The 26,321-nt window shown below is 34.9% G+C and overlaps 1 protein-coding gene across 1 annotated transcript; it reads left to right on the top strand.

The window, feature by feature from the left end:
* The first annotated feature begins 2,975 nt into the window (after nt 1-2,975).
* Nucleotides 2,976-6,729, top strand: LOC133825502 (uncharacterized). The gene is made up of 6 exons (XM_062258433.1): nt 2,976-3,007; nt 3,101-4,652; nt 4,749-5,377; nt 5,458-5,742; nt 5,824-5,929; nt 6,010-6,729. Exons 1-6 carry the CDS (start codon nt 2,976-2,978, stop codon nt 6,535-6,537), a joined length of 3,132 nt encoding a protein of 1,043 aa, XP_062114417.1. The 3' UTR covers nt 6,538-6,729.
* The last annotated feature ends 19,592 nt before the right edge of the window (nt 6,730-26,321 follow it).

Genomic DNA, 26,321 nt, shown 5'->3' with positions numbered 1-26,321 from the left:
CATTTCCTCTCAGCCATTCAAACTCCTTCAACAGTCCAGCATCTTTTGAACGAGTCTTCAGCCTCTGCTGAACGATTATTCAAATGATTTTCACCTAAAAAGCCATTATTTTTATTCAAGTAAAATCAAGATATTTTCATTCCCAAACTCTATAAATAGGACCTAGTACCCAGCCATTATTCACCATTTGCTCTAAGTTCAGAAGCTGCTAGTGTTAAGTGAGAGTGAGAGTGCAAACACCTGGTTTGGGGAAAAACTATAAGCTTAAACATCATAAGCTTATCAAACACTTTGGGAAGGGAGTTCTATAGTATTTCGGTGGAGGTTAGATTGATCTTGCAAATCTTTGAGGTAAACCCGAAACTCTACTTCATTTATTTCATGTTATTTCCTTTCTCAAAACCTTCTACTCAGTCCCCTAACCTCATTCTTATTTTGGTTAGGGAATCCAAGTTCTTAAGCATATAAGTCGGTAAGTATGTTTTTATGGTTTAGTCTTCCTATTCTCTTTCATTTCATATCCTTTCTTTAGACTCACTCTTTCTTATGGTTTTAGGAGTGTTCCAAAAAGTCCCAACTCAGTCCATTATATCCCGGTAACTTTGGTAAGGAAAATAGGCTAGAATCAATATGTAATGTGCTTATGTTATCTATATGTTTTATGTTATTAAATGTGTTATGATATGTATATATGTTTGTAGGCTTGGGCATATGACCCATATGACTAACAAGACCCCAAATGGGTTATGGGCATATGACCTACTTAGCTAGTAGGACCCCACTAATCCCATGGGCATATGCTTGTTTAGTCTATGGGACCCCAAGTAATAATGGCCATTATAATAAGTGTATGTTATATGTATTATGTTAAGTTTTTATGTTTCTTATGAAATTATGTGTATGACTATGTGTTAGATTTTCCTTGCTGGGCATTAGGCTCATTCCTTTTTGTTTTATGTGCAGGAAAATAAGCTTTAGAGGCGGTAAGATTCGTGACGCTTGGAGGATGTGTATCGATGGTGAATGGAGTCAAGGGGCCGAGCGTTATTCGATTCGAGGATGTAGTCTCATTTTATGTTTTTATGTTTTTATGATTTTATGTGTATTTTCCGCACCAATTATGTAATGTCTTTTATTTTAAATCATCTTTTGTTTTTAAAAACAATTGGATCCCATAATCCTTCTTAGTATTCTGTTTATTTGTAAATAACTCTTATTTTGCAAGTTATTCAATAAATTATGGTATTTTCGTAAAAATGTACATTTTATGTATAGTTTCGTTAATGGTCCAAATAGTCTAGAGTAGTGGGTCATTACATCTGAATTTCTGGAGAGTGTTTTTGCTGGTGTTGAAGTTGGTATAGTGTTTCTGTACTTGGCGTTTTTTGTTCATACTAGTTCGTAACTGTCCTTTATGCCTTAACAAGCTTAAATGATCATTTATTCTGCTGGACTAATCCTGAATATTGATGCACAGGCTCGATGCTTATTTGTTTCGTCGATTTCAGTTATTCAGGATTCACTCCACGAACATAAACAACGGGTGGACTTGCCAAAAAGTAAGTGTTATGTTTCTGGATAGTTTCACTTGATATCAATGTACAAAATGTGTCTGTGCATGCATGTTTTCATGTCACTCAAACTACATCAACATCAAGAACAAGAATATTCACAAGCTCATAATTCCCTCCCTCCCAATACTATTACAATTTTTTTTTGTCACTGTTGTATATGCAAAAACAATCAATAGAATATTCTTTAGATATTTTAATTAATTTCTTCTTTTTGTAGAGAAAGAAAGAAAGATAAAACTTGTTCTAATTGTAGCTTAAATATTAGGATATTAATGTTTATGCATTTTTGTTGAGTGTTCTACAATTCTAACATCTACTAGTCTTCCTAAAAAAAATAGTTGTTGGGTTTATTATATCTGTGTATTTATATGTATTGAAAGAATGTTAGCTACTTGTTGTCTTTGGTTGATTTGTGTTGAATTTCATTTTCTTATCTATAGTATTTACAAGTTATATTAAATATAAGAAAGTGAAACTAATTTTCATTTCCATTCAAGATATTTGGTTTCGTTTGTCTATTAATTGTTTTAATGTTTGCACAATAACTCTCTCCTTTGCTCATTATTGTATTCTCTCAAACTTGTTCCTCATTTTTTTTAAGGTGGCATAACATACAGGCAGTAACTTATATATCTTCTCTGTTATTTTTTTTTTATTATTATTTGTTATCATTTTATTGATTACACCCTAAAAACTTCATATTGTGCATTGTTGCAGGTACTTTTCCTTCGGTTAAAGAGAGAAGACATTTCTACCTTAGGTTAAAGAGAGAGAGAGAAGACATTTCTGTAGAGCATCAGGTTTAATCCTTAATGGCCTTATATGCTTATAGAGATTGAATTATCTTATTTGTTTGTTATTCTGTTTAAATCAAACTTGAACTAAATTTCTTGTTTGTATTGGTATTATCTCTTGTTCTAAATGTTATACTCATGATCAAATAACAAAGTCAGTAGTTAAAAGGAAACTCTTTCTCAAAACTAGAACAACATATTCAATGGCACATTTAAATAAATGTGTAGAGTGCAGAATGTAATGTTAGTAAAAACAGAAGTGAACCAAAATGAATATAGCCCAAAAAACTAAATAGAGAAGAAGAAAAGAAATAATGAAACCAACACAAGAATTATATTGGTTGAAGAACAAAGATCACTGTGATCTTTGTCTCTACTCCAGTTTTGAACTTGATCTCATATTCTTTATTGAACAATTGATAAAGTATGAATCCTATAAGGCAAAGTATCTTTGCCTATATATGTCACACTCCTCACATATAAATAAATTTATAAACAACTAAATATCTTTGTCCTTTTTTCTCTTGATCTGATTTTTTTTATTTTTTTTATTATGAAGAAGACTAGGACTTATATAGCTAGCTTAGATAGCAGCTAAGTGAAGAAAATGTTGAACAAAAATTGGGTGAAACTAAACAGGTATTATTTCAAAAATAACTTTAAATTTCAAGTAATATTGAAGGCCTAAGAAAATATATTAAGGTTAATCTCTTTTTTTTTAAAAATATGTAGAGCTACAAAAGAGTACACGGATGCGGCATGGGACTTTGTGAAAATGGTAGAAAGAAATTATGGTTTTCCAAATAAAATTATCTGTCCTTGTAAGAAGTGTCGAAACTTAAATCATCATTTTGTTGATGATGTTTTTGAGCACTTAGTTATAACCGGAATGGATCCAACTTATCGTATTTGGGTTCACCATGGAGAGCAACCCATTGATACTCAAGTTGACGAAGTTTCGAATGATATGGATGCATTTGATTTATACACGACTGCTTCCATGGATGATGTGGACAATAATATAGGTTGTGGAGGTGGTGAAGATGATGAATTTGTTAACGAAGATCTTCAAAAGAAGTTGGAGGATGCGGAAACTCCTTTATATGAAGGGAGTGAGAAATACATAAAACTTTCATCAATTGTATCTTTATATAGGTTGAAGAATCTGAATGGTTGGACAGACAAAAGTTTTACAAAGCTTTTAGAACTCCTTTGTGATATGTTTCCCAAAAACAATGTACTTCCTGATTCCATGTACTCAGTTAGGAAATTTTTGAGAAATTTCGATTTGAAATATGAAAAGATTGATGCTTGTATTAATGATTGTTGCTTATTTAGAAAGGAGAAGGCTAAAATGGATGTTTGTCCTAAGTGTAGTGTTTCTAGATGGAAAGTTGATAAAAACACAAAGAATGTTAAAGTTGGTGAGGCTGCCAAAGTTTTGAGGTATTTTCCGATAATACCCCGATTGAAAAGATTGTTTAGATCAAAAGAAATGGCTGAAAACTTATGGTGGCATTTCACTCATAAAAGTTTTGATGGGAAGATGCGACATCCAGTGGATACACCTACTTGGGATTCCATTAATGAAAGATGGCCAGAGTTTAATCTTGAACCACGCAACCTTAGGCTCGGACTAGCTGCTGATGGAATTAACCCCTATAAAAGTCTAAGCTCCACTTATAGTTGTTGGCCAGTGATGCTTGTTATCTATAATTTACCACCTTGGTTGTGCATGAGGGACGAAAATACATTTTTGTCATTGTTGATTCCAGGTCGTAAACAACCTGGAAACGATATTGATATTTATTTGGAGCCTCTTATTGAAGACTTAAACAAATTGTGGAATAATGGAGTGCATACTTATGATGCATTCGACAAAAGCTTCTTCAATTTGAAGGCAATGTTGTTGTGGACAATAAACGATTTTCCTGCATATGGAAATCTTGCTGGGTGTACAACCAAAGGCAAGACAGCTTGCCCGATTTGTGGTAATGATACATGTGCAACTAGGCTGAAACATAGTAAAAAAATTTCATACCAAAATACTAGGAGATTTCTCCCGTTTGATCATCCATATCGGTCTAAGAAAGCATGGTTCAATGGAGCTACAGAAGAAAGAGGTCCCCCTAAAGTTTTGAGTGGCAGTGAAATTGTTGAAGAACTAAATCAAATTACCAACTATTTTGGAAAAAATATGAATCCCAAAAAAAGGAGTCGGGATAATAAGGTGGAAGGAATGTGGAAGAAGAAATCCATATTTTTCATTCTACCATATTGGGAGGTTAGTTTAATATATTTTGAAGTTATTTAAAATTGAAAGTTTAAGCTTATAAAATGTAACTTCAATTTGTTAATGATGTGTCTTTAATCTTTGTAGGTTTTGTTAGTTCGTCATAATTTGGATGTTATGCATATAGAAAAAAATGTGTGTGATAGTATTATTAGCACATTGTTGGACTTGAATGGAAAATCCAAAGATCATCTTAATGCTCGATTGGATTTAAAGGATTTGGGTATCAAGAAGGCCTTGCATCCGGTGGAGAAAGATGGGATTATACGACTTCCAGCAGCTACTTACACACTTTCTAGATCAGAGAAGAAAATGTTTTGCCAAAGGTTATTTGATTTAAAGTTACCTGATGGTTATAGCTCAAACATTAGTAACTGTGTAGTAGTTGAGGAATGTAAGTTGATGGGGCTTAAGTCTCATGATTTCCATGTCTTAATGCAACAATTGCTGGTAGTGGCCATTCGAGGTTTGATGGAGGATGGTCCAAGAGAGGCAATTATAAGACTTAGCAAATTTTTTAATGGAATATGCCAACATGTGGTTAACGTAAAAGAAATCATAGCATTGGAAGTAGAAGTAGTTGAAACAATTTGTATGTTTGAAAGATATTTTCCTCCTTCATTCTTCGACCCTATGGTACATTTAGTTGTTCACCTTGGACGAGAAGTGTTATTATGTGGTCCTGTTCAATTTCGATGGATGTATCACTTTGAAAGGTAAATATTCTTAGTAACCTTTCAATAGTATAACATGAATTTCCCTTAACTAATGAGGAAGGTTCCTTCTTTATTTGTAGATATATGAAGTTACTTAAAGGGTATGTGATGCAACCTACACATCCCGAGGCATCTATTGCTGAACGTTACATTGCAGATGAGTCAATACGCTTTTGTGCATCATTTTTTAAACAATCTAATGACGAAGGTTCCATCATTGGACGTAACGAATATAATGATAGTGATGTGATACTTGAAGGTCGTCCACTTCATCGTGGTGTAACTGTTACACTAAATGATAAGGATCTAGCTAGTGCACATCGCTATGTATTATTCAATTTAGCTGTCACAGAGCAATATTTAGAGTGAGTGGATAAACTTATTATCTTCTAATTTCACTGTCGCTTAATTATTGATGGTGATTAATTTTTTTTTTTAAAATATAGGATGCATCTACAACAACTAAAAAAGAATAACACTACTTTAAGAACCAATCACACTCTACTTTGGAAACAACATACTGAGCTTTTTCCCTTGTGGTTAGAAGAAAAGGTATGGGCCAATACACTATTTAATTTGTATTAATCTGAAATTATGATGAAATTATGTGATAAAAATGTTTCCTTCTGTAGTTTTCTACTGCAGAATTTGATGCTATGTTATCAAGATTAGCACATGGTCCTCGTAAAGCAGTCATATCCTATAAGGGATATGTTATTAATGGGCAGCGATTTCATACTAAGGATGCAGAGAGAACGACACAAAATAGTGGTGTTTATATGGAAGCAACAACAATGTGTAGATCTAGTGCTAAAGATGATGCACAATTGGCTGATGTTGTAGGATATTATGGGTTAATTAATCAGATTATACTCTTGGACTATTACAGTTTTCATATCCCTTTATTTAGGTGCAATTGGGCACATGTTGGCAAGGGTGTAAAGAAGGTTGATTGGTATACTCTTGTAAACCTACACCAAGGACAAAAAGAGTTTATTAGAGAACCATTTATACTTGCTTCACAAGCTAAACAGATATTTTACGCAAGGGAGAATGAAAATTCAAATTGGTATATTGTGTTAAAGGCTCCACCAAGAGGACACTACGAATCAGAAATATATGATGACCAACATGATGAGAATCCGATTGCTCAAAGTTAAAAAGTACAACATTTTCTTATTAATCATAAAATGTATAGTCATTACTTTTTTATGATTTTTTTTTATTATTGTACTTATTAAGTTTCTTGAACTGCTTTAAAAATTGTTTCCTTAACTTGAGCATTGTGATTGTCATATTTAAAATACATGTTTTTGTATGATGCAAATTTAGTGCATATTTCAAATTACTTTTAACTAAATCTCTTAAACTCTTAATCTTATACAGGTACAATATGGAGACTAGAAAAAAGAAGCAGGATGGAAGTTTAGTCAATGAAAAGGATGGAGGTTTAGTCAATGAAAAGGAGGTTGGATCACCTTCAACTCAAGTTCACTTGCAACCTGGTGCTTTGAAAGCAATTGTGGCAGAAAAGAGGAGGCAATTAGCAGCTAAGTTTGGAAAGTTGGCAGAGAAGAAGAAATCGAAGCTTCGTTTTGCATCCTCTACTAAAGTTGTAATGGATTCACCACCTGCATCTAAAAGATCTTATGAAGTAGCGTTTGGTATAAATCCAACAAATGAGGATGACAACGAAGATGAAAACATGTCCCCACAATGAGCAACTGCGTTAGGTAGAACCCAAGCAACATCTCCACTCCACAACCTGAACAAAACAAGAAGATCTCTGCGCCATTTTGTTGACAATGATTTTGAAGATGATTTTAACACTCCACAAAAGAATTCAAAAACTATGATGAACGAGTCACCCAAGTCTAGGTTGATTAGGCCATCAACCAAAGGTTCTCCTGCTGCTAATACAAGGTCCTCCCATCGCCAATCTATTGCTCATGAAGAAGATGTGCCTCTCAATAATAATCAGGAAGAATTTCTAGTTAACTCTACAGAGCATGTCACTCAAAACAAAAGAAAAAGAGGCCCAACAAAGCTGAAAGGTATTGCTCTCCAACCTGATGGTCGTATTACTGTAAGGTTTAATGCCAGAGGGCAAGCTGTAGGGAAAGGCTCGGTTAGTCTTTCATCATTTATAGGTCCTCTTGTAAGGGAACTTGTACCATACACAATAGCTGATTGGCGAAAGGTTCCAAAATCAATGAAAGATATTTTGTGGTCAACAATCCAGGTTCTAAACTTATATTTATTCATGTGTTAAAAGATAAAAATTTTAGGTGAATACTCATAAATTAGTGTGAATGCAGACAAGGTATAAGGTGGACAAAGATTGGGAACGAGACTGGTGTATGAAAGTAATGGGAGACCTGTGGAGATCTTCCAAGTCCAGGCTAGTTACTAAGCTGAACGAGCTACCAAATGAACAAGAACGACTAAAATTAAAGCCTGATAATATCAAATCAGAAACTAAATGGAGAGTATTTGTGCGTGAAAAAACCAGTAAACAATTTCAGGTAACCAAAATTTCGATATATGTATTATATAGATTCTGCTTATTACAAATAAATTGGGTACCATACTTATTTCAGTTTGGTTTATTATCAGGAGAAAGATTGAGAAAAAAAAAACACTCATTGCTTACTTAGCTGTTACATCTCTGATATTGATGAATTATAGTTTTAATGCTTTTGGTATCTATAATCATGGTGTTCACTATAAACAGTAGCAGGTTTAATTTTCATTAAAGTTGTATTTAGCAAAAGAAGTTCATTATTCTTTTGCACTTGCTGCTAAGGTTGTTTATAGTACACATTAAGTTATGCTTTCCCTTGTATTTAAAAATTGAATTGAGTATATATATATAAATGTATATATTTGAGCAATAGTTACACTGTCATTTAAAACTTGAACTGAATATATATATTCTATTTAATATATATATAAAATTTTGAGTGCATAAATAGAATAAACAATAAGAAGACATGTCTGGCTACAGAGAAGAAATGACACAGAGGTTATAGGCATCACTAGCCTATAAATTAACATAGAGTCAATTTTATTAAGGGGCAAAAAAAAAATCTTACCATAGAAGTGTTACCATTTAAATATTCTCTTTTTTTTTCTAGTTTGTCAACCCTCAAGGAAATATATATTCTATTTCCATTTCCATCTGTATTTAATAACATATGCCACATAAAACCAAAAATGAAGTCTTAAGGAGGCTGCAATATTGACCACCATTCTTACTTGGTCAGCCCATTGTTCTCTACTAGTCATTTTTAAGGAGACTGAATGGAGTGTTTGGGAAGGGGGTAGGATTTTGTTGGTATAATAAATATAATGAGGTCAGTCAAGTCAGGTTATGCATTACTTGAGGGCATAAATTTTGCAGTTAGAAATTGACTTACCACCGTTGGTCTTTTTATTTATTTATTTTTTCTCTCCAAGTCAATAATTTCATTACTGACTAGTGACAATTTGTTTAATTTTTCGTTGGTTAACTCATTTTTTGCCTGTTAGCTGTACATATAGAGACTACTAGTGTGCCTTGCTGGCTCACTGGACTATAATGTAACATTGATCTTCATTTGTGTTGAAACTCCAAATGAATGGCTTGTTGTTTTTATTTTGGAAAGTGATATGATTTTGCATCTCCAATCCAAAACTATATAATAATAATGTAATTACATTATACTAAGTATAATGGATTTTTAGCATTTCAACTCTTTCCAAATCGGTCTATGAATTATAAAATATAGTAATTAAGTCTCTAATCTCGTTAAATAATGGTAATTAAGTCTTATGTATGTGAATTTTTTTACGCATTATTGATGGAAAAGATTGCATGACATTGCTAAAGGGTCAATATAGAGATCTTGGGTTTATAGTTTAAGATGTCATAGTTTGATGTATTTTGTATTTTTGCTCAATCATATTTATCAATTTGGTAATGCAATACAATCAATCAGTAAAAATAATCATATTCAGGAACTTAATTGTTGTATTTTATAATTTAGGAACTAATTTACTAAATCAAATAGTTTAAGAGGCTGTTATGCTAATTTTTTTATTTTTGAACTTGTTACACTCGATGAAAATATTTTTAGGAATGAATTTGATGTAAAAGTATAACAGACAAAATACCCTTAAACTGAATGGAGAGACTTTGTATAATTATGAAACCTTGGTTTCTTCTAATGGGGTGTTTGAGCTAGAATTCTTCAGTTCTGGTGATTCAAGCAATGAGTACATAGGAATCTGGTTTAAGAATGATAAGGACAAGAAGGCAGTTTGGGTTGCAAAAAGAGCAAGTCAACCAAGGGTGTAGTTTCTTTTGTCATGGCTTAGTCCTGATGATCCAGATAAAGGTTCTTTTTTTAAGGCTTTCACAGAGAAAACAAAACCCAGTTCAATATCTGGTTAGGTGAAAATGTTTATCAAGAGATTGGATAAGTAAGATATTTTTTTCTTGGTGTTATGGAGTATATAATATTCTTATTCTAGAACAATGCATTATGCTATATCAGTCAATTAAAACTATTTCAGGTCTGATCAAATTAAGGCAGTAGAAATCCTTAGTAGTTTCTGCATAATCTTTGCAACATTAGATTGTCATGGCTTGATATGCACATATGAAAGTTAAACTCTATTGGCCTCAAGAGCTGCATTGAGACTACAATTATGGTTAGTTTTTAGAATATCTTTATGCTCTAAATTTGAACTCTTGCAACCACAAACAAATTTCAGATTCCAAATTTACAATTGGCTTAATTGTATTCAAATTATGTGAGCAGTTGCTGCCCTGTTTTCATGAAACTTTTGTACTTTAAATGATTTATTTTTTTCCAATTCTCTTCTTGAAAATGTGTTTCTAAATTTATTTGACAAAGCTATTCAAGAGACACTATTATCACCATTCACAGTCCACCAACCATCCCATCCCTGTTCAGGAGGAGTTGTACTGTGTTTACTATTTCATTGCTAGAATACTGGTTCTGTATGTTTCTTTTACTGCTGGAGTGTTTACTGTTGGAGTGTTTATTACATACTCTTTTCTTTGCTGCCATAGTTACTGTTTTATTGTTGAAAAACTATTATGTGTACTGTGTTTACTGTTTTATTGCTAGAATACTTGTTTAGTTTTTTCGTTTTACTGCTGTAGTGTTTGGTATTCTGTATGTTCAATCGCTGGTTCATTTCTTATTTATTTTAGGCGATTAGCAATAAGTTTAAAGAGATGAGGAAGAAACAAATCCCACATACATGCAGCAGGAGAGGATATGCTCGAACAATGGATGACATGGTAAAAACTTAATAAATATTTTTGGTAGCTAAACATAAGAAAATATATGTTCTCTTTCTGAAAAATGTACTTGGATACAGAGTAGGGAAAGCTCAAAACCTGTAACAAGAGTTCAAGCTTTCTTAAAGACACACACAAAGAAGAATGGTGAACCTGTGAATGCACAAGCTGCTGAAATTATTGTAAGTAATTTACCCTTTGTTTGTAGAAACATATGTATTTGTATGCACATAGACTTATTTAACAGTCAACTTGAAATGATTTATAGGAGAAGCTACAAGTTCTTGCAAATGAAAAACCAGATTCATGCACAACACAGAATATTGTACAAGATGCTCTCACTATCATATTTGGTCCTGACAAGAATGGTAGATCATTAGCTAATGGGAGGGGAGTAACTAATACAAAGTTAGCTATTCTAAGAGCAAGAGATGACCATATTTCACAATTGGAATCAAGTCAATGTGAGATGAAGAATAAAATGTCTGAGATGATGAATCTTATTAATACTATTGCAAAAAGTGTAAACATTCAGGTAAATTAAATTAATTGACTTCTGTTTATTTTACTCTATTCATTGAAAATTATAAATGACTAAATTATTCTCAAACTTGTAGGGGTTTACTCAACCAAGTGAAGCGGAGTCACACATGCCTTCTCCTATGGTAACTACAATTTTAATTACTACCTATCATTTCACTTTTAATTTTTTAAGTATCAATATTATCTATAAATAAATATATGTTTTATCATGTAACAGAGTGTTAATAATCTGAAGTTCACTCTTGAAAACAATGCTTGCAATTTACTTGATTGGAATGGAAGTGGAGAAATTGTTGCAGAAGGTCGATGGTCTTCTAGTGATCCTTTATGTGAGGTGCATCATCTTTGTCTTGGGCCTAATGCAATGAGAGTTTGGGTTGATGTTGCTAAGAAACCTACTGCATATTTATGGAGACCAACATCACATATGAGTACAATTGAAGAAGCGGTTGGTTGCACTGTTGCTTGGCCTTCTAATAAAGTTACAATGAGGTAAAATTTCATGCAACTTAAAAATGATTTATAAATAGTACAACAAATCAGCTGTAGTAACTAATTATATCATCAAAATATATAGGAAATGAACATAATGGATGAAATTCAATTGTTTCTTGGTAGATATCTTTGGTACGTATCTTTGCATAAAATTAACTAATGAATGAACATGTGTTTTCAACTATTTTGGCTACATTTGTTTTCTTAATTTTATATATTTTTCACTCTTACAGGTGCACAACTAATGAATGAAGTGTAATATTTTGGAGGGACGCCCATGATCAACAAATTATGAATCAGTTTGTTTTAAAACTTTTGCTTATGTATTTTGTCTTGCAATATACTCGTACTTTTGGGATATTGATATTTTAGCTTTATGTAGCGAACATATTAAGAATATTTGAATTTATGTTAAGGTATAATTTTTAATGTGTTATATGTTTATCATTTGTTGCAATTATTCATATGTTAAAAGATAAAAAAATATAAAAGTTTTTGTTATGCCATGAAATTGTTCATATGACAATTAATAAATGTTAGGAAAATGATTAATGATAACAATAAAGAAACGCTATTAAAAGTAAGGATGATTACAAACAAAAAACGCTATGTCTGATTACTAATTACATTTTCAAAATGCTATTACATATCTTTACAAAACGTTTGAAAAATGCTATTAAAAGTAAGGATAATTACAAACATAAAACGCTACGACTAATAACTAATTACATTCTTAAAACGCTATTGTATATCTTTACATGACAATTTAAAAACGCTATTCACAGTAAGTACGACTACAAACATAAAACGCTACGACTTATAATTAATTGCATTTTAAAAACGCTATTGCATATCTTCACATAACGTTTTAAAAACGCTATTAAAAGTAAATAATACTACAAACATAAAACACTATGGTTGATAACTAATTACATTTTAAAAACGCTATTGTATACCTTTCAACATCATTTCTGCATAACGTTTGAAAAACGCTATTAAAAGTAAGTATTTTCAATTTAACATAATCAATGACTACATACATAAAACGCTATGACTGACATCTAATTATATTTTTAAAACGCTATTATATATCTTTCAATAGCATTTTTACATCACAATTTAAAAACGCTATGAAAAGGTCCAGACTTTTAATAACATGGGATAATATAGCGTTTGTAATAACGCTATCGTTTGTTAAAGACAGCGTTTTAAAAACGCTATGGAATGCAGTTTTTCTTGTAGTGCTAATTTCCACCAATAGGAATATTGTCGTCTGCATCTCTTGCCCTGCGGCATTCACGCTCTATACCTCATTCCGTATATCTTAAATAACATGGCCCTCCCTGCTGCCCAAGTGCAGATGAAGATCTCATCACTGGAGCGGCCCTGATGCTCTGGCCCATCCCAGAGTTTAATCCTTAAATAAGTCATCATTTCCGACTACATCTGCTTGTATCAATTTCCAAAGCAGATTGACTAACCCACCAACTTATTGACATATTCTGTCGTTGTCTTACCATTCTAAATCCAGTTCATAAATTCATTAGTCTCCACATCTTCAACTATTTCATAGTAATCTCTTTATCAAACCACTGCTTGAACTCCTCTCAACCCATTATGACACATTTTGGGTCTGAGTACCATTTCCAGGCATCCTTCTGCCACAACTACTTAGCGCAACCACTCTATCACGACCTATCATCTTTATGTAATCAAGGATGGGATTAGCTATACCCATCCCCCGACCAAATCTTAGGCAAATCCAAACCTTCCTCAAAACCAAAGGATAATGCCTCCTGGGCCTTCCATATAGTACTCTTATCTATCTATATATTCAAATTAAACCAACATTGGTAACCCTACTGTCAAGATATACAAAGCAGCTCTTTCCCCAGAAAAGCATGTTGTTCACCCATCTAGTCTCCTCTATCAGACCTCACAGCTTTACTCACATACTAGCGAATATCTGCTGCGACTTTCAAGGGCGGATGGAGGATTCCAACCCTAACTATCATCTACAACCCTCACTATAACAATACCAGGCCCACTTAACAATCTTAAGCACAAACAATATGAATTCATCTGCCATCACCGGCTAAACCCTTTAGCCCTGATGATCATATACAGAACCACCCCACGGCCAGGCCCAAACAACCACAATAATCATGCACATAAAGCATAATAAACACCAATCTACAATACTATGCATTTAGTTAACAAATTTCATTGCTACCAGGTACATTCACACTTATCATTCCTTCCATATACCAATAAACAGGTACATCATATTGGTTCAATTTAAACAACTCACCACATACAATCAGTATACAATCCATTATCCAAATATTCATCCACATGCAATAGCAATGCTAATCAGCACGCCTCAATTTCATCACACAACAGTCAAGGGTCAGGCCCTTTTAATATCTCATGCTCCCTATTAATCATACCATTTAATGCATTCATATTTTTATTCAAATACTTAAGCATATAATCTTAGGTACTCAATTTCAAGACCCTGATTCGAGCTTCTCTTTAGCAGCGAGTGTACATGTCCAGCCAGTCTTCAGGAACCCTGAAAACTAGACCGCTCCGATACGAACTTGTAACGCCCTGGATAACCAAGACCATTACACTGTGTGTTTAAAATAATGCAAGACTTGCTAACCAAATCATTTAAATAAAAATGTGAATCGAAAGTCATAAACATGTTAGGATTAAAAGATTTTGGTCATAAACAAGTCATTTTCATTCAAATGAATATTTAGTACATGGGATCTCGTATCAGGGTTTAAAAGACGTATTTACAAAATTTCCAGGTGTCATAAATAAACCAAGCAACTCTAATGGAAAAATACACATTTTAGGTTTCTGCCCCTGCACAAACCTTCAACTATGGCGGTCAAGTAGCTGACAATGTACACCTCGCCCCCAGAGCTCTCCAACCCATGGTTGATTCATCTTGCCTTTGCCTTTGCCTTTGCCTTTGCCTTTACCTGCACCACGTTGTACCCGTGAGCCGAGGCCCCGCAAGAAAACCATATAACATAGCATAATCGATAATAGTATTCAAATAACTCACAAAGCATAACCAGATACTCAGTAGTCCACCGCATTCACATAATCAGCAATAATAATAAACAAATCAACATTCTTTTAACCAAGTATTTAACATGTCATGATCATCAGATTAACAACAGTAAACATATCATACAAAAGCTAGGGTCGACGCCCTTAGGTCGCAACCTTTATTTAAGTCACTGTCTTCGGCTCACTTAGTCCGAGCCCGATGTTCAACCCACTGACTCTGGCTCACTTAGGCCAAGCTCAGTGATAATTTAATTAACCTCAGCTACCAGTGGCAGAGCCGCGTCCTTGTGCGCCAATATTAATTCCGGCACTCTTAGGCCGTTTATTTCATACTCACATGGCATAATACCATCATACAACATTGCAAAAAATATAGGGAACTCTTAGTCCCAACTTATCCACATAAAAGAGTGCAGTTTTCTTACCTTTTATTCCAAGCGGAGAAGGTGAAATGATTCCGAGCACGGTCCTTAGCCTCGACCCTTGACGATAAACCTAGTCACAAAGTACATGGATATCTATCAACTTCCAATTAGAAACATAATACCTAGTGAACAAAACTAGCCTCTGGGACCTCAATTTCTACTAAACTGGGTAGTAGAAATTGTCCCAATCCCCTAGGTTCGAATCCCTGAGCCTTAATAATACTTAGAACTCTTCCATGACCAAACTTCCCAGGCGGGTCGCGACTTGGCCAAGAAAGTTGCGGCGCGCCCCCAAATCAGAGAGCCACCCAGGCCATAAGGGCCACACGCACCGCGGTAGTTTCTGGCTAGGTCGCGGCGCGCCCCCTTCGACCCAGAAAATTTTGGGTTTCCTCTTCTTCTTCCCAGCCATGAACTACTAAGCTTTAACCAAGAATTTTCTAGGTACAAAACTCATCAACCTCAATCAAATCAACAAGAATTCTAAGGCTTTTAATTACTCAATCAAACTTAAAATCAAAGCTATATTACTAAAACAAACAATCTAATTCAGCAACTATATTCTACCGAAAAACCAGTCCAACTTGCCTCTTGATCTTCAAATTCAAGAACACAAATCAAGCAAATCAAACATAACTAGCCACATAATTTAAAGATAACCTCATGATGGTTATGACCCCTAAATTGAACCTCAGTTTATCCCAACTCTAGCCTTTGATTTCCTAAGCCTTCAGCCACTAATTTTCCCCTTAGTTTCCTCAAGAACTCCTCTAACTTTGCTTCACAAGCCTTCAATCCTCATCCATCCTCTTCCAATAGACTCAGCTTGTCTAATTACCTCTAGTGAGAGGGAGAGAAAAATCGCATAAAGGGGAGGGAAGAGAGAGGTTAAGGCTTCCTTTGGTATAGTGTATTCTACTTCCTTCTAATACCTCAATGGGTCAAATTTTAGCCAAAATCAATGACTAAAATACCCCTATAGAGTTACTTATCCATTTAGTTATTCTAAGGGTATAATAGTCATTTCTTTTCAATTCCCTCTAATTCCTCAAGTGTTCCTAATATTCACCAATTAATCCCTTCATCCAATTACATCCCAGTTATTTATCCAACACCTAATAATTCCCAATATATTCGCTAAATTCCCAAATATACCCCCCAGACTCCCCCGAGCCGGGTATAAATCCTCGCTGTCATTATTTTGCCAAACTGTTCACTAGGACCGTCTCGAGCCATATGCTGCAAATATATCCATATAATAATGTGGTCTCAACAATTTATCACATATAATTACATTTAAGCACTCAACGGGCCAAAATTACAAATATGCCATTGCAAGCTAAACAGGGCCCACATGCATATCTAATACTCATAAACATGCATTTCACATATCCATATAATCATAGGATCATGCATATCAGATAATCATGCATTTAATCATTTACTCACATAAATACCAATTATGCCCTCCCGACACACTAATCAAGGCCCTTAAGCCTTAAGAGTAATTTCGGGTTGTTACAATGGCATTCTAAAGCCTACCGGATATGTGGCCGCCACAATATTTGGAGCGAAAGGCTCGAGATCATCCTATAAGTTGGAATTGTCTTTGTCTTTTCCAGATAAAAGCCTCTTCGTTTTCTCTTCCATCAGAGCTAGTCTCTTGAGGGTTTGGTCTCTAGTCCCTAGGTTACCTGGGGGCTGTTCACCAGCTCCCATTCTATCGTATGCGTTTGATGGGTTATTGTCCCTCCAAGCTCGAGCTTGGTTTTGTGGGGCACTATTCCCATTATCACGTACTATGGACAGACCTCCCTTTTTTCGAGTATAACTAACATCTTCATTCCTAGCTGGATTCCTCCTCTGCGAATTCAAACAATCGCGCAAATCGGGCTGTTGATCGTACCGAGGGCTCTGTGCTGAACTCAACTGATTTCTTAGGTCTCCCTCAGACCAACCACTACGATGACTTTTGGTCTAGTTACTCCCATTTTCGAAGCTTACAGCTAGCGGTTGGGGTCGAGGATCTGGATTTTCAACACATTTCTCCTGTCTCCATAAGCTAGAATGTCCCGTGTAGGATGAGGTGGCGTCGGATGTCTTATAGGTGACGGGGAATGCCTTATTTGTGAGGAAATCCTTGTTCTATCAGGGCGGACTAAATTATCCCACCTATGTTCTACTCCATTATCTCTAGCTCTCTGCGCCCGATGATCCGATCGCGATGTAGGAGGGTTTGTTGGAACATTTTGTCTTTGTGAGCCTGTGCCAACCCCTCCTCATGGATTTGCATTGGCATTTCTAGGGACATGTGAATGAGGCACCAAAATTGGGGTTGTAGTTCTAACCGACTGACTGACATGCTGATGACCCCTATAAGGGCCACTGGGTTGAGCATTCTGGCAATCTTGCCCTGTAGGCACAGAACTTGGGGTGGTAGTTTTGACTGATTGACTTGGTTTGGATCAATTATTCCTGTGGGACTTGTGAGACCCAATTTGCCTCTTTCCGACATTAATGTTGGTCGCAAGAGAGGGTAACCGAGCCAAAACCTCCTCAATCTGCCTGTTTGCCTTAGCGAGATGGCTTCTCAATTGCATGTTTTCCAATTCGACGAAAATTAGGTAGTCTGGATTTCGATTCGATGGAAATGATGCCAAACTCCCAGTGTCGCCATGACCCACATGTTGTTTTCCCAGACGTTGCTGGATCTCAGGGCCACGCTCATTCGAAACATCAGTATGATGGGCCTCCTGCCCACCAGGCTCTTCTATCTCATTATCGTGCATTGAGCGAGTGAGCACCATGATGAGAATCGACTGGGATATTGATGAAGAACTAATTTGCTCTCAATGAAAGCACCAAGCAGTTGATGCAGTTTTTTGCCAACAGTGTATTAAGAAATAATAAGGTAGATTAGTGCTTAATGGTAAACCGTAATGATAAATAAAATGAATTCACTCAAGCATACAGAATTTTTTTACGTGGTTAAGTTGTTAAAATCCACCTAGTCTACGAGTCAATATTATTGTTGTTTCTCTCTTTATTTTGGCAAAGTTTTGGTATTACCGAATAATGGTCCCCTTTCCTGTCAAATATTCCCAATATTTATAAGGGAATTCCATGGACAAGTTTGGGTAACCACGTGAGTCAATCACGCATTTACATAATGATTACATTTAATACAAATAATTCCCGTTTATATTGGGTTATGATTTGATAATAGAATAAAGAGGTTCCTGCTATCTCGGATAATAAATATGACAGCCTGGTCATAAATAAACGTATAAAGGGATCCCGAGTCTCTGGGGATCTGTGGGTATGCAATATAATAGAATTACCATGAGCTGGATATCTCCTCCAAGCTCGTGCTTCGAGAACGATTTAAAATTATGAGCTCGCGCTTCACAGCCATTGCATTCTTAGTTCGGGATAAACTCAGAATGCCTTACACCACGTATGACAACTATGAATCTTAAGTCGTCCACATGGATAATTAGCATATATCATTCTCCTTGGCTATTTCTCCTTATATTTATCTGACAACTGTACCTAAGCTGAGTGCATGGACTCGTGCTAAAATCAGGGTACAACAAGATCCATGCTTTAATTAGATATTTTGTGGGTAATATGTATGGCCTGTTATAATGCATGACAATGTTATTAAACACATTTAAACATTTAAATAAATACAATACAGTAAATAAATAAATGTGACGTGGGTGTTTTGGGTATTTCTAGAAAAATTACAACACTTGCAATAAATTACAAAATAAAATAAAGGCTTCATGTAGAATCTATATCTTCACATTTTGGACCTTCTATTATTTTTGTGTCATCAAGCCCAATTTCGAATTATAAATGAATTCAATAATTTTTAAACAATCTTTTGAAAATATTGAACTTGGATAATTAGAGCCCAATAGGTCATTTAGATCCATTTGGAACATGGACCACTTAATTCAATATTTAATTAGAATATTAAAATTCCAATTAACAATTTGGGCCAAGCCCACAAATTCAAGAAAAACACTAACCACCCTAGGGCTTAGGTAAGGAACCAAGTGGTGATGTTTTGCAATAAGGGTCTCACCTTGGTGCGGCGGCTCAAAGAGCCACAAGTTCACCAAAATGCAAAGGCGTAGGCTCGGCTAAGGGGGCAGCAAGGCACGCAGCTGGAGGTCATCAGGGGCACAGGGCGCGTGGCTGGAGGTGCCAGAGGCGCTAGGCGCGCTGCTGGATGCACTAGGGGATCTTGGCGCGTGTCTATGGCGTGGCTAGGTAAGCAAGTGCGAGGAGCGGCTTAGACCGAGAAGGCGCTTAGGGGCTAGGGGCATGGGTTTACACGTTTGCAAATAATTTTAAATACAAAAAATTAAATTACAAAAATCATATGCCCTATATGGCTTACAATTTTGTAGATCTAAAAAAATTAAGAACAATTCATAAACCCAAAACACTATTTAATTAACAACTCTTAAGAACAAACATTCATCAAAATAAACATCCATCAATGCAAAGAATAATGAACTCTCTGATACCAATTATTGATAACTGGTTTACGATGTGTGCAATAGAAAGCACGGTTTGGTGGGCCCAGATATTTCAAAAATAATTATTTAAACAATCTTTAAATAATCGGATCCATTAATATACAAAACATTAATCAAAGAAAATGAAAAAAGATGAGGATTTACAAGTTGTAGAACAATCAAGACATGTGAATACTCAGACCAAGATCTTCCAAAATGTATCTTTACACCTCAAGACATGTGTGGGCACGTAGAGTAATGGTGGGATATTTTATGATTCATAAGGTGTTCTCCACTCATGAGATCTTGGAATATAAGGTCTAAGATAATTTTTCAGTGATTGGAAAAATATTATGATATATTTTTCTCTGTGTGAAAATCAAAGAATTTTCTCTATAGAATGTTCTTTCACTTAAGTGAATCATAAAAATAATAGATATCTCATAGATTTATAAAAGAATTAATTAAATTCAAAATTCAAAAAGAAATATCAAGATCCAATCTTGATTCTTGTTACAATGATACACACTAACATACAATGCCAGTATTGTAGTTGGCGTGTAGCACATCGCTAATTTGACGGATGTGTTTCAACCACTTTCTTTTAATTATTATTTAATAATTATTTATTCAAAAATATCTAAACCTCATAACTTTTCTTATCAGATTAATTAAAGAATAAATATTATTTCGAATTCAAATCCAAATTTAATTATCAGAAATATATATTTTCACTTATTTAAATAAATAAAACTAATTAATTCAAAATTAATTATCTTATTATTTAAATAGCCATTTTCAACATGTCATTTTATTTCAAAATCATTTTAGAAAACTCCTTTAATTAAAATGCGAATTTTAAAAATTAATATACTAATTAAATAATTTGTCTCATTTACATATTTGACCATGAAGAACAAATTTCTTCCAATATGTCCTTTTCTTGATTTTTCACAATGTCAACTCTTACCTTGAATAGTGTTGATAGAGCCATGTCAATGACCTATGGATCTATAATTTCAAGCTCCAATAAATTTAGATTATTAATTAAAAGTCTTTAATATAAAATGTTAATTTATTAATCTCAATATTATTCCACTAAAAATATGAGACTGCACTCTTGTAATTATAAACATATATTTATTGAGTACTTTAAAAAATATATAGAGCCAATCGATTTAATCACTACATACAATTGAATCCTCTATTAATGGTTCATAATTAAAGTAGGAATTAATTATTGTTTAACCTCTTTAATTATATCTTGTTTCCTTAAGTACCATTAACTTTCATAATGAAGGTTAATTCATAAACTAATTTATGAATTTTAGTTCAATAACCCTTCAGTTCCAAAAGCTAACCCATAAGAGAATCATCATTCAATTCCTCTCGGAAACGTATAGATTTCATATATGTATATTATGTTCCTAGCCTTTTACATCAATGAGTTCCCAAAACAAAAGTTTTCAGCCTTATCATTTTGACAAATCATAACGATTGAATAAAAGAACTCATATAATATAAACATAAGGTCATGATAACTTTAGGATTAAGATCAATTTGTATATGATCATCTAATTGAGATATTTATTAATACTTATAAAGTAAATGTTATTATTAAGTATTAATAACATATCGGGTCTCGTTCATGTATAACCACTTTATACAAAGTACCTCCACTAGATTTCATGTATTCATAACACTAGTTAACCGTACTTACAATATTTAATCCAAAGATTCCATAAAACTTTGTTTTATTGTGGACTATATAAATTTGTTCCCTACAATCTTAATCCTCTCGTACTAATACAAGATTGTAGTCACAATATTGAACTTGGGAATTTTCTGATATTCATATAATATTATTCTAATAATAATCATAAGCAATCAATATATGCAAAAAATTCATTTCAATTATTTATTTCACAAAACATTGTTCAATACATATGCTTTTAAGGGCATTAATCCCAACACCTTTACCAAAATATTGGATCAAAGTTCAAATCGTTGACAATCGCAATTTGATTCTGAAAGTCGTTTGGTAAGATTGGCCTAACTTCCAGTTGAAACAACATTGGGAAATGTTGATGCGGTTTTTTGCCAATAGGGATTAAGAAATCTGATTAGAGAGATCAAGATTGATAATAAAGCATAAATATAAACTCACAAAACTTTTACGTGGTCATTCTTATTCTTTCTTTGGAACTCTTGAAGAAATTGTTTATGAGAATCTCAATACAGATTTGGGATACATGATGTCAATCCCTTTTACTGTCCATTCCCCTTATATTTATAGGAAATTATGATTGACAATATTGGGTAATCGTACTATAAATGGTAACATACAATATCGAGTAACTTCCCAAATTAATGGACATATAAATACCCTAATTAATCCTATTGCTATTTATATCAATCAATAAATGTATATAACGACTTTGTGCATTCATTACGCATATCGGGCATTCGAGTCTATAGGGCTTCTTCCATGTGCGCCATTAAACTACCTTGAGCTAGATTCCATCCTCGAACTTGATGTAACTGGAGCAGGATGGATTGATTAAGATAATACTCAACCTTAGTGAAGGTGATCTAGGCACTGGGAATTGGATACCTTGACCTCGGTCATCCGTCCTTCAGATGATTTGAAGGATCCTAGGCCGTCTCGGATCTAGTGACATAGCCTCGAGTTGTTTGACCTAGAGTTGGCAAGATATCTCTGAAGTCTCACCTCCTTTACTCATTTCATGCAATCTATGCCCCTTCGTGGGCTTATAAATATATAAAATTCAATTAATGAATCCAAAACCTCCCAGCCCATACCTTTGAACCATTTTCAAAATTTTAACTCAAGAATAAACAAACACTTTACCTACACCCATGCAATGAAGAAATAAAACTTCGGACTCAACAGAAAATCATGGACTCAAGCTGGAAGGCATTGTGCTCTTGTTGTCGGTTACAAAAAAACACACCACCACTTCACTTCTTCTTCACGTACCTAATCGCAGAAGAGGTTTGCTCAATGCAATCTACTTTTTCAATTTCTCCATCTTTGTCTGATATTTTCACCTATTTTTTCTATTAAAAACGTGTCACATATTTATTTTAACCAAATATTGAAAATGTGACAAAAAACAACCAAAAAATCCATGGAATGTTTTTAAAATAGTTCTCCACGTGTCAGTGTACCAATTAGCCACACAAACTTTTGAAAACCCCAATAGCCACGTGTCAGATTACCAATAAGCAATGGAATGTTTTGAAAACGTCAATAGTCTAAGGGCATTTTCTGTGACACTATATAAGAATTTCCCATAAACATAATCAATTTTTTGAATTAGAATTTGATATCTTCCATCATTGTGTTAGTTTACTCGATGGATAAGTGAAAGTCTAGCAAAAGTATTGGTATTATTTTAACAGAGTGGTACTGATGGCCACATCAAATCATAATTCGATGCGAAAAAATGAGTCTTGGTTGAAATTTCTTTGAAGAATGAATGTAACGTCCCAAAAATGCTAATAAAGTTTAATGCCTTGATTAGCGTGTCGAGAGGGCATGATTGGATATATGTGAAATTAATTGATTAAATGTGTGACTACGTGACATACATGAATTATATGAGAATATGAATATATTTATATATATATGCATGTTTATGTGTATTAAAAATGCATGTGAATCCGTTCTTGTTAATAAGGGCATAATTGTAATTTTGGCTCGTTGAGGGAATAAATGTGATTATTTGTGTTAAATGATTAGGACCACATTATTATGTGGATATATTTGCAGTATTTGGCTCGAGACGATCATAGTGAGCGGATTAGCATAATAGTCACAATGGGGTCTCATACACGGCTCGAGGTGAGCCTAGGGGTATTTCGAGGACTTAGCACGTATTTGGGATTTATTAGTTAATGGAAAATTATTTGGTGATTATTTGGGCACATTGGGATTAATTGGAAACTTATAGCACCAGTTGAGGACTAGCGAGAAAATTATGGCAAAGACAGTTTTGCCCTTGGTAGTGTTAGAAAGGCTAAGGATAAGCTTAAGCGCATTTTTGTCTTTTGTGTTAGGGGGTATACTTAGAAAAACAACAGGAAGTGACCAGAAACCACTTAACAATTTCCTCAACTCACACACACACACACTCTTTCTCTCTCTCTCTCATTTATCTCTCCCTCTTTCTAAGGCTTTGAAGGACTTTGGAAGCTTTGAAGAGAAAACTCATGAATTGAGCTTGGGAATTTGTGGATTCAAGCTGGGAATTGGAGCTAGGACTACTTGAGGTTCAATTTAAGGTTGAAAATCACTCCTGAAGTAAGCTTCATGACCAGATTTCTTTGTGAATTTTGCTGTTAGGATAGGTTTTTCCTGGGTTTTAAGGTTAGTTGTAATTTCTGAATTGGGGTGAGATTTGTGGTTGGTTTTTGGATAGTTATAATGCCTAGGCTGTGTTGTTAAGTGTGCTAGACTCAATTTTGGTTTTAGTTCAAGGTTACAAGGAATTTTACTGAATTTATTTTGGAGAAAATACAGGAAAAGCCCCAGGATTTCTGGGTTCTCGGGGTCTTGTCGCGACCCTGATCTTGGGCACCGTGGCCCGCATGACCCTAAAGCCCTGGGGGGCTTTCTGTTTCATAGGCACATCGCAGCCCTAAAGGCCAAGTCGCAGTGTGTGTCCCTGGGAATTTAGGAGTTGGGAGCCCCTGACTTGGAGGCGCGTCGCGACCCTCAGGGCCAGGTCGCGGCCCGCATAGGCAGACTTGGCCAAATTAGGCTTTTAGGCTTGGGAACACAAACCTAAGGGCTTAGGAGGAATTCTGCTACCCGGTTTAGTGGAATTCGAGGTCTCGGAGGCTAGTATGTAATTCTAAAGCTTTTAATTGGTTTAGATTTTGATAGTTGTCCATTATCGCTTTGTGACTAGGGTTACCGTTAAGGCTCAAGATTGAGGATTGTGCTCGAGATTGCTCTACATCTTTAGCTCGGGACTCGATGTAAGGAAACTGTACCCAGGTTATGAATGGTGCTGAGGCCCCTATAAATGAATATATGTGTCTAAGAATATCTTTATAGGAATGTTTGTTTGTGCTATTTTCGATTGCATGTTCCGCAACCTATTTATCTGTTATATTTGGTCTGAAAGTTCGGCCTAAGGGAGTTGGGGCTGATGTTAAGCGTAAAGAATGCAGCTCGGCTTAAGCGAGCCAGGGGTCAGCTAAATAACTAGAGGGCTCGACCTAAGGGCGTCGACACTTAATTAACTATACTGAAAGTTGAGTCTGAGTTACATGTTGGATTAAACATATTATTATTGTCAAGTTGGTTGCTTATGTTCTATTATTATTGACTTGATGAGTTTAAGTGTACTGCATATGTAATTTTTTTCACTTGTGCATGTGAAGTAAGTTTTCTCACTGAGCCTTGGATCACGGGTGCTATGTGGTGCAGGTAAGGGAAAGGGAAAGCTGGACTAGCCGTGAGTTGGAGAGCTTTGGGATGGTGTACCTCGGCAACTACACGGCCGAGGGATTGATAGGGACTAGAGCCAAAACTGTACTTAGCAACTTAGGCTGGCGTCAATTGTATTTACTTTTAAGGGTTGTAATTGCCTTGTAAACACTATTTTTGGGATCCCGTTTACCAACTCTTTTTTTTAATGAAAATCAACTATTTTATGATCAAAATCTTTTAACCCTAACCCGTTAGTTGACTTTAGTGACAGGTTTATGTCCAAATGACTTGATTAGCAAGTCTTGCACTATTTAAAATACAAAGTGTAATGTTATTGGCTATCCAGAGCGTTACAACTTTGTATCAGAGCAGTCTAGGTTTAAGGGTTCCTGAAGACTGGTTGGGCATGTACACTCGCTGCTAAAGACAAGTTTGACTTAGGGTTTGGTAACCATATATGTGATTACATGTTTGATTGTTTAAATGAAATATAAATGTCTTATCTGCATGTTTATTAGGAAGCATGAGATATACTGATAGGGCATGGCCCTTGACTGCTATGTGAATATGATAAGGCCTGCTTATTAGCATTGCTACTTTATGTGAAAGATGTTTTCTTTATAAGTGTATACTATTACTTGAGTATCGGCATTAGACCGTGGGGTGATTTTAAAACGTGTTATCATTGCCTGACCAGTTGAGTCATTGATTATAGATAAACTTGGAGAGTTATGCCTCCAAGGCGATAAATTCGACTAGCCAGCAGTGGTATTGAGGCTAAAGATGATGATTAGGGCCAAAACCCTCTGCCAGTCCCTGAGAACTGACAACAATTTCTTGCTGACATGCAAGCTAGACTTCAAAGTCCAGAGGAAGAGATTCATCTTCTAAGGTAGTAGGCTCCGCCACGGAGTGCTACAACTCACTTGCCACATGTTGTGGAACCAGTAATACAGCGGCCTGATATTGGGAGCAAGTGGGAGCCGTTGTATGAAAGATTTAGGAAGCAGCACCCTCCAATCTTTGAGGGAGGACCAGATCCACTTAAGGTTGAATAGTGGATGATTTTGATCACCTCCAT

The sequence above is a fragment of the Humulus lupulus genome, chromosome 3, assembly GCF_963169125.1.
Source record: "Humulus lupulus chromosome 3, drHumLupu1.1, whole genome shotgun sequence".
NCBI lineage: Eukaryota > Viridiplantae > Streptophyta > Magnoliopsida > Rosales > Cannabaceae > Humulus > Humulus lupulus.
The sequence above is the reverse complement of the archived record's forward strand: the minus strand, read 5'-3'. Positions and strand labels throughout refer to the sequence as shown.